The sequence below is a fragment of the Emiliania huxleyi genome (genome assembly GCF_000372725.1).
Source record: "Emiliania huxleyi CCMP1516 chromosome Unknown EMIHUscaffold_174, whole genome shotgun sequence".
NCBI classification, from domain to species: domain Eukaryota; phylum Haptophyta; order Isochrysidales; family Noelaerhabdaceae; genus Emiliania; species Emiliania huxleyi.
Window position 1 is genome coordinate 120,019 of NW_005200844.1, and position 13,159 is coordinate 133,177.

At 66.2% G+C, this 13,159-nt stretch overlaps 2 protein-coding genes across 2 annotated transcripts; one reads left to right on the plus strand and one right to left on the minus strand.

Moving 5' to 3' along the window:
- Positions 1–5,744: 5,744 nt before the first annotated feature.
- EMIHUDRAFT_231619 (hypothetical protein) lies at positions 5,745–8,769 on the plus strand (the record flags this gene model as incomplete). The annotated part of the gene is made up of 2 exons (XM_005784013.1): positions 5,745–7,112; positions 7,231–8,769. The coding sequence occupies 2 exons, from the start codon at positions 5,745–5,747 to the stop codon at positions 8,767–8,769; spliced, it is 2,907 nt and encodes a 968-aa protein (XP_005784070.1).
- A 493-nt stretch (positions 8,770–9,262) lies between these two features.
- EMIHUDRAFT_231620 (2-isopropylmalate synthase) lies at positions 9,263–12,145 on the minus strand (the record flags this gene model as incomplete). The annotated part of the gene is made up of 9 exons (XM_005784014.1): positions 9,263–9,493; positions 9,570–9,626; positions 9,844–10,041; positions 10,100–10,379; positions 10,442–10,596; positions 10,972–11,061; positions 11,132–11,241; positions 11,782–11,849; positions 11,979–12,145. 9 exons carry the CDS (start codon positions 12,143–12,145, stop codon positions 9,263–9,265), a joined length of 1,356 nt encoding a protein of 451 aa, XP_005784071.1.
- Between the last annotated feature and the right edge of the window lie 1,014 nt (positions 12,146–13,159).

Below are 13,159 nucleotides of genomic sequence, written 5' to 3' on the forward strand. Positions count from 1 at the left end.
CGGGATGCGGATGCGAGGGGAGTCGAGAGGAGGGGAGGCGAGAGGAGGGGAGGGGAGAGGAGGGGAGGGGAGAGGGAGGGCTCGAGTGGCGCGAGGACGCTATCTCCTGCATGAGGGAACGATGTGGAGGAGAGAGGCTGGATGGGGGGAGAGAGAGATGGGGGGAGAGATGAGGACGCTTGCTCGCGCCTCCCTGAGCACGCGGCCGAGGCGCGGCTCGAGAGCGCCTCGCTCGATCAGCGCGTCAAAGTCGGGCTGCTCCGCTGTCCACTCGCCCGCCACCTGCGAGGGGAATTTGGAGGGAGGGGTGTGTGAGAGGGGAGCGATGGAAGGGTGTGTGAGAGAGGAGCGGGGATGGAAGGGTGTGTGAGAGAGGAGCGGGGATGGAAGGGTGTGTGAGAGAGGAGCGGGGATGGAGGGGTGTGTGAGAGAGGAGCGGGGATGGAAGGGTGTGTGAGAGAGGAGCGGGGATGGAGGGGTGTGTGAGAGGGGAACGGGGATGGAGGGGTGTGTGAGGGGCCCGGCGGAGGTGGGGAAGGAGGAGGAGGGCTTGGTGGTGACGGGGACGGAGGTGGCGGACTTGTGGCCTGTGCCACCTGTGAGTAGGCGTACTCAGCGCCGTCGAGGAGCTGGTGGTTGATCCTGACCAGACACGAGAGGCGAAGTGAGAGTGGCGAGGCGCAGCGCGATTGAGGACGAAGGTGGGACGGCGGGGGGGAGCGAGGGCGAGGGTGAGAGTAAGAGCGAGGGTGGGCAGGGATAGAGAGCCGGCGAGAGCCGGCGGTCCCCACGCGAGGGGCCACGATCACCCCTTCCCTTTTCTCCAACCAGGCCGGCCCCCTCCCGGCTGCTGCAAGGACAACGCCGGAGCAGGCGCAACGGTTCGCGCACCTCGCATACCGCTCCAACTCCGCGTCGGCGCCTTCCCGGAAGGAGGCGCGTGCCTCGGGGTCGAACCACATGCGGCTCGGGATGACGGTGGCGGCAAAGCGCAGCCCAAAGTCGGCCAGGTCGCGCGTGATGGACACCTGCGATGGCCACGCGACGTGGGTCGGTGGCGACCGCTGGCGGCCAAGCACAGGCGCTGGCTGCACACCTGCCGTTCGTTGACCTCGCTGATCTGCGCGACGGTCTTTTCGAGCTGCTCCTGCGTCTTGCCAAAGGAGCCCCAGCGCGGCAGCCGCGGACCAGTCGCCGTGCACAGTTGGCGACGCAGCAAGCCGCGCGGCAGCATGTGCACGGAGCGGGCGCGCCTCGCAAGGGCCGCGAGAGAAAAAATGGCAATTTTTCGGTGCTGGTAGCTCCCCCAAAACAGGCGCGCGCAGCGCGCCCAGGGGCGCCGCAGGCGCCCCAAGCGGCGCGGAGCGCCGCCGCAGGCGGCGGACAGCAGGTGCGCGAAATTAAACGCCATTTTTGGTTCCGCGGTTTTGCCACTAACATTGAAATCCGGTACAAAACGACTTAGCCGAAACAGCTGACAGACAGACAGAGAGCACACACGTTCGAGACGGGGGTGCGCCGACCGCCGTCGCGGACCCAGTAGAGCTAGATGGTCCCACATGATGCGCCCTTAGCCTCTGAGCTCGTCCTAGACATTTTAGGGAAGCGTGGGCAGACCAGAACGCGGCCACGGCGACACTCCGAGGCTGTCAGCAGCGCTGGCGGCGATCGTGGCGACGGCGCCTCGCCGCTGCAGCGGCACAGAATCGAGGAAGTGGCGTTGGTGGCAGCATCAATGAGATATGAAGGCGGCCGTAATGCTGGTGGCGCCTTCGAGGGCGGCGGAGAGGGCGGTAGCAGCGACGGCGATCTAGTCATGTGGCAGGGGTGCGAAGATGCAGCAGGGAGGCTTGAGTTAGCGACGCGGGGCGGTGGCGTGCCAGCAGGTAAGCGGCGGCGGCGGAGAGCAGGTGCGCGAAATAAAGGCCAATCTTGAGATATCCATTTTGCACCACCTTTGGATTTCTGGTACAAATTGACTTGTGGATCTTGAAGGCACGCGCAAGAGCGCACCAGGCAAGTTGACTGAACCTCGGATCTCGCTGCCGCTAAGCGTGGCGTCGATTATCAAACGAGCGGTGACAGTAGCGGTGGCAGCGGCGGCAGCGTCGACAGGAGCACCTACTGCAGCGTGAAATGTGAGCTGGGAGGCGGGAGGCAGATGCAATAGGAGCGGGAGAGTGAGATCGTCAGCCAGCACGGCAGACCTTTAAAGCGCGGCTGCGGGCGCGTTTGCAGTGACATGCGATCCATGTGGTAGCAAAGGCACGGCGGGAGTAGCGTATGCAGGCTGTGCGCGAGGGTGGCGCGTCGCGAGTGGCGGTGCAGCTAGTCGGTGGCGCGGGTGCTGGCGACCGGCAGAGAGGTGCAGCCGGCGCGAGAGATGAGCCCTGCGGAGAGGCGAGGTGATGGGCGAGCCGCGACCGTGGGAGAGGGCTGAGCATCGGCTGCACCGGAGGCACAGGAGCCTCGCACGCCCGACCGTGACGAGAGCGCCCTGACGCTGGCAGCTCAAGCAGGTCAGGGCGCTACCAGCACCGAATGGGTACCCTCCCCAAAAATTCCTAAAAAATCCACGCAGGCGTGTTTCTGGTACTCCACTGGAGCCGCCTAAAATGACTCTGCGAGGGCGGCGGCGAAAAAGATCTCCTGCCTCTGGACCGCTCAATCTGGCGATGTGTCCTCCCATCCCTCCCTTCCTTGGGTGCTATGTCCGTCTGATGTGCAGCAAGATGACAGAACAGACGTTTTCAGGGCTGGTGGAAGAGAGGTACTTTTTAAGCGAATAAAAGTGTGAAAAGACGCCTGCGTGAGGCGGTTTTCCGATATGGAAACCCCCTCCGATTACACGAAGACCATCGCCGTCGCAAATGGCGCGCCATGCGCACACGCATCTCCTGGCCGCACGCCTTCCCCTCTCGCATCCCGATCCGGCCTGACAGGTGTCCAGACCTCGATCGTTCCGGGACACCATCCAGGCGCAAAAAGAATTCACTGGCCAGCCGCCCCCCCCCGGGGAACTTTAACAGCCGTACATCTTCCTCCCCAGGCGGCACAAGCTCCTTCCCGCTTTGCGACGCGCAGAACCCCTACACCGTGCCGAATCTCATCGAATTCTACGCCAACAGCACGGCGGCGCCACCCCTCGCCATCCAAGCGATCATCAACAACTACAACCCCACCTCCCTGCCCTCCTCGCGGCGCGCGCTGTCGCCGCAAACCGCCACGTGCTGAGGTGCAAGGTCGGAGGGCCTCTCTGGCAAAGAGCTAAGAGGGAACAGATGGCTGCCGGCGTTCGCTTTCTCTCATTCTTTGTGGTTCCGTGGCGAGCGACGTTAACGCATTCGGTGCCGCCGAGGCAGCCGGGGCGATTGAACGGCTGGCATGCGGGCGGGAGGATGGGGTGGGGTGGGGTGGGGTGGGTGTCGGTAACGGAGGGGAATGCCCTGCTGCAGCGCGGAGCGCCGTCGCGCTGCGCCTCTTCACGATCGCGTTTGTGCCGCAGCCAGAGGGGGGAACGGTCCTGTCGGCTGGAGGCTTGCCTTGGTCTGTTAGCAGGTCGTGGGGGGGGGGGGTTTGGTCTTGAGGCGGCTCGGATGATGATTCTACCATGCCTTACCCCGCTCAGAGAGCAAATCGAGCTCTGGGGGGAGGCGGGGCCCCTAGGGGGTACCCATGCGGCCGGGGGCACGATGGGAAACAGGCTAGGGCCGAACTTGCGTTGTTTTGTCACTCGCCATGCGCGTCCTTAAATAAATAAATAAACAAAGAGTTGGACAAATACCAAATTCCAAATCGCAAACATAGAAACCCAAACACAGGAGGCGACGTGGCATACGAGCTCATAGGAGAAGGAGGCGGGCACAAGTTCCAAGGACGCACGAGAATAAAAACGGACACCGCTCTACTGTGAGATGGGTAAAAAGGAACAGGCCCCCGCCCTTGCGATCTTTGTGCAGGGCATGTTGCACGAGTACCGGGTATATGGGCCAAAAGCGTCGAAAATGTCCCAAAGAAGCGTGACTCGAGTTTGTGGCAGCCCCGCAGCCGGCGCGCGCTGCCAGGAAGCACCGCTCGCGTGTCGGCGGCACTCCCTGGCACCCAGTGAGTGCCGCGAACCGACCAGACCGAACAGGCTCGACGCCGCGCTCGCTGTGGGGCTGCCACAAAGTCGCCGCCGAGCGTGCCACCGAAAGCGTCCCGTCGGAGGTGATGGAGTGTGAGACCTGAGGCTGCGGAGGTGACGCCTGAGGTACCGGCCCGTGCACAGCGACCCAGCCGGCGACCGCCACGGGCTCAGGCGAGACTTGTCGACGCGTTCCGGCTCAGCTTCACCGTGGTCATTGGGCGTCTGTCGACGTCAGGACCACCCATACAGCTCGAGGGTTTGAGGTCGCAAGAGCCAAGATGGTGGCGTTTGGACATCCCAACCACCACACAAGACAGCCTGTAGGTGATGGCGGGACGGCGCAGTGTTTGTGGCACTCGGCAGTAGGCACCCGCGGCACGGCCCCGCTGTCGGCTCTCGCGGGCTGCGGAATCGGCCCCAGAAGGGGACGGTCCGGGCGAGTGTGGCAGCTCCTGCGCTAGCATGGGCACCCTGTATCATAGCACTACTGATCCTGGTCATAAGAGCTGCCAGGAATAGCGTCAGGAGCCGGTAGGAGTCAAAACCCCTCATATTTGAGACATCGTGTCCCATATACTCGCACAACGAGCCGCAGGGTTCTTTGTGGGTGTGGTCGGCGACTAGCCGGGGTCGTCCTCCCGATGGGGGACTAACGCACTAGCCGTCTTCCACATGGTCCCTCGGGTCCCTGCTGCTCCTAATCTCTTCGTACATCCTCCTGCTGATCCGCAAAGTCCTGCTCCCTCCCTCGTCTCGCCCTGCGCGTCTGCTCCGCCTCACCGTCTTCTGCCCTGCGTCGTCTGGCGACGGGTCCTCCATAGTCGGTCGAGGTCGCCGCCCTCCTCGTGCCTCTTCCCAACGTTCCCTCGGCGGCCGATGCCGTCTGCTCCGGCTCCCCAGTCCCCGGCTCTGCCCTGCTCTCGTCTGCGCTAGTTTCTGCTTCGTCATCACTGGCGTCTCTCCTCTTCCTTCTCCCCTTCTTGTATGCTTTGCACATCGCGTCGATTCCTTTTCGCGTGAGCACCAGCCTGAAGCCCGCCCAGCAGCTGAACCGCTCCCTAAGTCGAAGGAGCATCATCAGTCTCACCCACTTCGCTCGCTGCCCACCGTCTCCGCTCCCTCCCGCTTGAGCCGCCGTCGCAGCCCTCGTTCGTCCCACTGGCTGTTGGCCCGTCCCTGCGTTGCCTGCGTTATCCCTCCTCCTCCGCGACTCCCTCAAGGCCGGCCGAGCCTCTTTCCACCCAGTGAAGAGCTTCCTCAGCCACTCGATGTGTTCCTCTCTCTTCATTAGTCGCTCGCGCGGCGTCACACCTGCTCAAAAAAGGAAGGGCCTGGTTGGAGCCACGGGGCTCACGTGCTCGCTCGGTTCTCGCCGCCTCGCACTTGGAGCACTTGGAGTGCAGTTGGCAGCCTCACATCCAGGGCCGGGGAGCTCAGAAGCGCACCCAGCGGGCCGGATGATCGGGATCGGGTTACGGGCAAGAGAGCCCTAGCCCCTCGCTCTGCAGGACTTGGGCTTTTTTTGCCGAGAGCACTGGCGCGCTGGCGCGAGTGGCAACGCGAAAGCCGGTCGACGACGCCAACGTTGTGCTGCCCGAGTGTGCTGCCCGAAGGCATGTCGGCGATGAACGCAAAGAGATTGCTGCTGCTCTCGCTCTCGCTCTCACTTCCTCTTGCTGCGAGCATCGACTCGCCCGGCAGCAGCTCGCGACAGTGCCGCATCGAGCTCTCGGGCGGCTGGCGCGCCTGCCGCGCCGAGAGTCAGCGCGACGGGTCGTGCACGAGATGGCTGCGCGGCCCGCAGCCGTCGCTGCCGACGACCGCGCTCGCGACCCTGCTGGCCGCGGGAGAGCTCCAGCTGCCCAAGGGCGACGACCCGTACTTCTCTGACAACCTCGCGCACATCCCAGACATCAACATCACCGGCGCGAGCTTCTACACGCTGACGTGGGAGCGGCATATGCCGGTCGAGCAGCTGTCCGCCGAGTGCCGGGAGCAGCAGACGGACAGGGCGTGGCTGCGGCTCGAGGGCGTCAACTACAGGGCCGCCCGTGCGAGCCTCGGAGGCCTGCAGCTGCCAACTCCGCCGCCGGGCATGTTCATCAGGCATCGGTACGAGGTGAGCGCAGGCGGTCTCTTCGCCTTGACGATTGCACCTCCGACTCACTACGGCGGCACCGAGTGCGGGAGCGGGGCGTGCGGGCAGGGTGGCGACCATGCCCTTGCGCAGGACGTGACGGCGCAGGTGATGCTCGGTTGGGACTGGGCTCGGCCCATTCCGGACCGCTCCACTGGCTTCTTTGGCGGCGTCCAGCTCGAGGTCACTGGCAGCGTGACCATCGAGGACGCCGCACTCCTCACGCGGGCATTGTCGTGCGGCTGCGCAGGCTGCGAGGGCTGCGGAGCGCGCGCGGAGCGGGCGGCGCTGCTCATGGTGCTGACGCTGGAGAACCATGCGGCCAAGTCGGTCGTAGTCGAGCTGAGCGCCGTCCTGCGCGAGTCGGTCGCGGGCCGTGCCGCCACTCGTGGCGAGCTGCGGCATAGCATCGTGCTGGGCGGGCACAGCTCTCGGGACGTGCGGCTGCCGCTAAACGCCACCGACGTGCCGCTCTGGTGGCCGCACAACGCTGGAGGTTTGGGACCGTCGCTGCTCAATGCGACGGTGCAGGCGCGGATCGGCGGCGCGCTATCCCATTCGGAGGAGTTCCGCGTCGGCGTTCGCACCGCCGAAGCGTACATCGACAACCGCACTGGCGGCCGTGCGTTCCGGGTCAATGGCCAGAAGATCTTCTTGCTGGGCGGCAACTGGATCACGCCCGATCTCCTTCTCCGGTACTCGGCAGACAGGACGCGATATTGCGATGAGGTGCGGCTCCATCAGCGTGCAGGCATCAACCTCCTGCGTGTCTGGGGCGGCGGCGTGAGCGAGCGAAACCCGTTCTACGAGTGCGCGTCCGAGATGGGGCTCTTCGTGTATCAGGAGGTGCCGCTGCCACACTTGCGCGCGCTAGACCTGCTCTGCGTCGCTCCTTCGGCCCCGCCCCTTGCGTCCCTCCTTCGGCCCCTCCTGCCTGACCTCACCTGCCCCTGTCCGTCCGCAGTTCTGGATGAGCGGCGACAACAACGGGCGATGGGCGGGAAGCTACAGCTGGCCACTGGACGACGCGGCCTACTTCGCCAACGCACAAGACACGGTGCGACGCTTGCGGCGCTTTGCGGCGCTGCTTTTCTGGGGCGGAGGCAACGAGCTGTTTCCGCGGAGACTGTCGCCGCCCGTTGCCCTTGAAGAGATTGTGCACCGCGAGGACCCCGGTCGCTTTTACATCGCCTCGTCGATGGACGGAGGCATCAAAGGGGGCAACATGTCCGAGCACGACGACGAGTACGCCCTGGCCCCAAGGGACGGCCCGTATACGATGCTGATGCCGCTGTCGTTCGCACAGCGCAACCCTGGCTTGCACGCCAATCTCACCATCTCCTTCCAGCCGGAGGTTGGCTTCACCAGCGCGCCGAGCTACCGCGGACTCCTCCGCTTCATGTCTGCCACCGAGGCCGAGCAGATCCCAGAGCGCGGCGCGGACTCCGCGTGCCGTGCGGGATCGGCCACCAGCCCGGTGTGGGCTTTCCACAACTACCTGAGCTGGAGCACCGCAAACGGGAGCGGGCCGGGGCAAATCTACGACCACGTCTATGCGTACGGCCAGCCGGCAAACGCTTCGGAGTGGGCGGCCGCCGCCGCGCTCGCGAGCTTTGCACAGTTCCAGGCTCTCGTGGAGGGGTACCAGGCGCACCTCTTCTCTTGGTACGCCTCGATGAGCATCTGGAAGACGCAGACTCCCTGGCCGAGCCTGCGCGGCTTTTTGTACGACTGGTGGCTCGAGCCCACGGGGGCCTTCTACGGCGTCCAAGCGGCGGCCTCCGACCGCGTCCACGCCCAGCTCGATCGTGGCGACTGGGGCGTGCGCGTCGTAAACAAGGATGTTGCGGCGGCTCTGCCCGCATCGTCCGTCACCGCGGAGTGGTTCGGCCTCGACGGCAAGGGTGTGGCGACAGAGACGATGCGAGCACCGCTCGTGGCGGCCAGCAGCAGTCGGGCGGCGGACGGGGTGGTGCATTGGCCCGCAGCCCTGTCTAGGGAGGCTGTGGGGTTCCTCCGCCTCACGCTCCGCGCCAGTCCCACGCCGCACGCAGCGCAGGAGGTGACTCCACTAGAGGGCGGAGAGGGCGAGCCGGCAGCGTCGTGGTACTGGCTCACGCCCGGCGCGGCCCCCGACTATTCTCAGCTGGGCGCGGCACGGCGTGCGCAGAGAGCTCGTTTGCGCCTTCGAGTGCGGAGCTGCTGGCACGCGGATGATGGGCACGTGCGGGCGGCAGCTGAGCTCTGGGTGCCCGAATCTTCGGGCCTCGTCCTCTACCCCCAGCTGACGCTCAGCCTGCCGAGGGAGGGCGAGCTGCCAGCCTCGTGGCAGGAGGGCGACCGCGCAGTGGTGCTGCTGCCGGGCAGAAAACCGTCGGCTAGAATAGTTGTGGCGAGAGTCGGGGCGCGGGCCGGCGGCGTCGTGAGCGTTGTGGCCCGGAGCTGGAACGCGCCGCAGGTGGAGGCGCGGTGCGTGTGCGTGGAGGGTGGCGCAGAAGTGTGATGGCCGCCCCGAGTCTACGATAGGCGTGTATATTATTTTTGAGACCTTTGTGGATTTTTTGTGCTTTGAGTGGCAGTAGGGTGAGAACTGAGATGGGTTGTGCCAGAGCTTTGACACACCTCTCCGAGCGGCTCTCGTGTGTGTCTCGACGGGACTTTTTTCCCCGCTAGAGCGAGATACATCTTACATGCGTGTCCGTGAAATGACCAATAACAAATCCTTGCGCGCGGCTCTATCCCGCACCGTCAAGGGCGCGTTCCCCCCTGCGGCGGCGGGGCGCGGGCGTGCCCACCCAGCGTCGGGAATGAGCGCCGTGCTCGCGCCCACAGAGCACACACACATACATAATCCCCACCCGTACGGTGCATGCGAGACATTGTGACGGCACTGCGCGCCCCGCGCCCGCTCCCTCCCCCGCTCCGGCGCATGCTCACTGCAGGCGCATCAGGGCAGGAGGGGGGGCGGGGCGGGGTCTATGGCCGAGAGACGGGGCTCACGATTGCTGCTGCTCCCTCGCCTCGAAGGGGGGCGGCGGCGGCTGCGGCTGGGCGCTCTGCGCGGCGGCGTGGCGGGCGTTCGCCGGTCGCTGCACGGAGCGGCCGGTTTTCCAGTCCGCGGCAAAGCGCGCCTCGACGTCGCCTGCCTCGACCGCCTCTGGCTCGTGCCCCTCGAGCTGCGCCCAGACCGCGTCGTCGCGCGAGAGCTTGTACTCAAACGCGTCCACCTGCGGGCGTGGCGCGGGCGAGGCGCGTCGGGCGTCGCCGCCCCTCGCGCAGGCTCTCTCCTCGCGCGGCGCGCACCAGCGCGCGCCAGGACGCCTCGATGATGTTGGTGCCCACGCCGACGGTGGAGAAGGTCTCGGCGGTCGCGCGGTCGCGCGAGTCGATGATGACTCGGATGGCGGAGGCGGTGCCTATGGGAGAGGCGCCGTGACGGCTCTCCCGACCGCAGGCTCCGCCGCCACCAGGAGCCGGATGGCGGAGGCAGCGCGCCGGCGATGACGGTGTGGAGCGGCGCCGCGCCGCCGCCCTCGGCGCCGGCCGCGCCGCCCTCGGGCAGCCGCACCACCCGCACCTTGTAGTCGGTGAGGTGCAGGTCCTGCAGGTTCGGGTACGTCGGCTCGAGCGCCTTGCGCAGCGCCGCGTCGAGCGCCGCCACCGGGCCGTTCCCCTCGGCCACCTCGTGCATGTAGCCGCCGCCGGGCAGGGCCAGCTTGACGGTCGCCTCGGAGCGCTCGTACTCCATGTGTGACGCGTCCACCGCCGAGCGCGCCTAGAAGGCTCCTAGAAAGTTCCTAGAAGGCTCCTAGAAGGCTCCGAGAAGGCTCCACCGCCGAGCGCGCGTAGGAGTTTGACCCGTGCCGGATGGAGCCGTACCCCGACACCTCGACCTGGTACCGGATGCGCTTGAAGTGCGGCGTGAAGTTCCGCATCGCCTTGCTCACCACCAGGGCGAAGGACGCGTCCGCCGCCTCGTACTGGTAGCCGAGCGCCTCGCGCCGCTGCACCTCCGCCAGCACCGCCTTGGTCACCTCCGAGTCGACGACGCCGTGTGTGGAGGTGAGCGCGGCGATGTTCGACTTGCCGGACAGCTCAGACACGAGCACGCGCCTACGCAATCTCCGCCCACACACCTCCCCACACCTCCCCACCCCTCTCTCCCTCTCTCCGACCCGAGCGCGCGCCGCGTGTTGCCGACCGTGTCCGGCGGCAAGTGCTCGTACGACTCCGGAGCGAGCGCCATGGCGTGCGCATGCATCCCGCCCTTGTGCGCAAACGCGGAGCGGCCGACGAAGGGCGCGCCGTTGTTGGGCGTGAGGTTGGCCACCTGTTGGGTGATGCTGTTGGATGATGATGTCTGCTAATGGCCGCAGCCGCTCACAGCTGCGGGTGTGGGAACAAGGCGGGGGGGGGGGGGGGGGCGGCGTGCAACTCTGAGCTCCGCGAGAGCTCACGGAGTCGGGGAGATGTGGGGAGATGTGGGGAGGTGTGGGGAGATGTGGGGAGGTGTGGGGAGGTGTGGGGAGATGTGGGGAGATGTGGGGAGATGTGGGGAGATGTGGGGAGATGTGGGGAGATGTGGGGAGATGTGGGGAGATGTGGGGAGGTGTGGGGAGGTGTTGGGAGATTTGGAGAGGTGTGCGGAGATGCGGGCAGGCGTGGGGAGGTGTGGGGAGGTGTGGGGAGATGTGGCGTCGTAGACCACGCGCCGGCCCGAGGCGGCGACGAAGCCGACAGAGTCGGCGATCATCTCGAGGTTCTCCTCGAGGCTGACGCGGAGGACGTCGCGGACCTGTTCACAGCCGCAGCTGTGAAGAGACGCCGTTCACACCCCTCGAGGCTGACAAAAGAAAAAAAAGGACGTGGAAGTCCCAGGTCTTGCCCACGATGGTGCACACCTCCGCCTCCGAGCGCAGCAGCGCCAGCATGCCCTCGTCGTTCGAGGCGGAGATGCCCTTGCGTCGTGTCATGCCTGTACAAGGGGTCGCGGGGCGGCGGCCTGAGAGTCGCGCGCGGCGGCCTAGAGTCGCGCGCTCTCAATCAGGAAAGGGAGCGGCGGCGGTGCAGGCGGCGGCGGAGGCGGCGGTGCAGGCGGCGGCGGCGGCGGCGACGGCGGCTCGCTGGGCGTGAGAGCGGCGGCGAGGGTGAGGGCGGAGGCGGGGGCAGCGGCGGAAGGGGCGAGGGGGCAAGGGCGAGGGCGGCGGCGGCGGCGGAGGAAGGGGCGGGGGCGATCATGGCCACCAAACGCGGCCACAGAGTACGGAGTGGGTACGGAGGACCTAGCGGGGTACGTGCGCGGGCACGGGGTACGCGAAGAGTGGTGGAGGATGTGCGGCAGAAGTTTGTGCGCATCTACCACGCACCAAACGCGGCCACGGTGGCGTGCCGTAGGCTGAGCCGGCGGACCTGCTCGAAGAAGGCGACGTCCTTCTCGTTCGAAAGCGGGTACCCGCCCTACGCGTGAGACATGCCGCCTCAAGGCTCGCGCGCTGCGGCCGAGGCGCTGTGGCACCGCACGCCTCGATATAGTCAAAGCCCATGTCATCGAGGCGCTCGGCGATCGCTAGCTTATCGTGCAGCCTTAGACGGGTGAAGGAGGGGAATCAGGGGTAAGGCGGGGCCAGGCGGGGTTCAAGCGGGGTCCAGCGGGGTCGACCGCATCCGGGTGGCGGAAATGAAAGGGCGAGAGGGACGCGGGAGCTGACTCACGATAAGCTTATTCCCTCGCCCTGCGTGCCGTCGCGCAGCGTGGTGTCGTACAGCTTTATCCGCCGTGCGGCACCGGCGGCGCCGCTGCTGAATGTGCGGGTCGCACTCCGGCCAGTGCCTAGCACTCCGCCCCTGCTGTGCACCCGAAGCACCGATCGGAGGGCCATCACCCGAGAAGCAGTCTCCAAAAAAGAAAATACGGCTTTCAGTTCCTCTCGCGCTGGCCGCTTGTGATCAAGCAGCTCACGGGCGCGGCGGTGGAGCCGGACTGGAGCCTCGCCGAATGCGGGCTCGCCTCGGTTGCTGGACCCGTCCTCGTGGCACGGCTGCAGGCGGCCATACCCGGCGTGACCACATCTCTCGCCGACCTAATCGAGGTGGACACCGTCGGCGGCCTCGCCGAGCTGCTCGGGAGTCGGCGAAAAGAGTCGAACGCGCGAACGGCGTCGGCTCGTAGTGCGGAGACAGCCCGCGCCGATGGTGGTCCGCACATCGAGTTGGAGGGCAGTGAGCATGCTGCACCGTCGCCCTCGCTGATGCCAAAACATCAGTGCTCGCGGTGGGCGTCCTTGGAGTGCGCTGTTTGGCTGTCCGCACCTGTGAGACCTGTGGAGTAGGCATCTCCACGATGTAGCTCTAGCTGTGGTTTAGGATTCCGTTCGCCGCATGTCCGACAGCGCTGGGGCGGGAGCGTAAGACTTTACGACCCGCGGCAACACGGGCAGCACGCAGCAGCTCGCGCAGGGGTCCGGGATCGGTCCCGGGGGGCGCACACACGGGAGAGGGCGGGCACCGAGCACTGCGCGTTTCGCATCATGGCAAACTCACACGGACAACAACACTCTGGCAGAGTAACTCTCGCTACTCTCGCAGAGTGGTTTCTCAAGCTCCTTCGCCTCCGGCGACGTCAGCACCGCATGCCGCGGTCTGCAGAGACGCGGGACGAAAAGATCGCCCTGCTCGGCGGGAAGCCCACCGGTTGCAGTAGAGCGAGCAACAAGGGCACCGACGGGGTAATTGTCGGCGAGAGTCCCCGCGATGGTGATGTCCATGTCGCTCTTGCCATTCCGGGCTCCAAAGCAATTCCACAGACGGCTGAAGGCTCCGCGGTGGGTTGCGACGGCCTCGACCTCGTATTTGTCGCCGTCGAGGTCGAGGACCGAGCCCACTGCCACCCAATT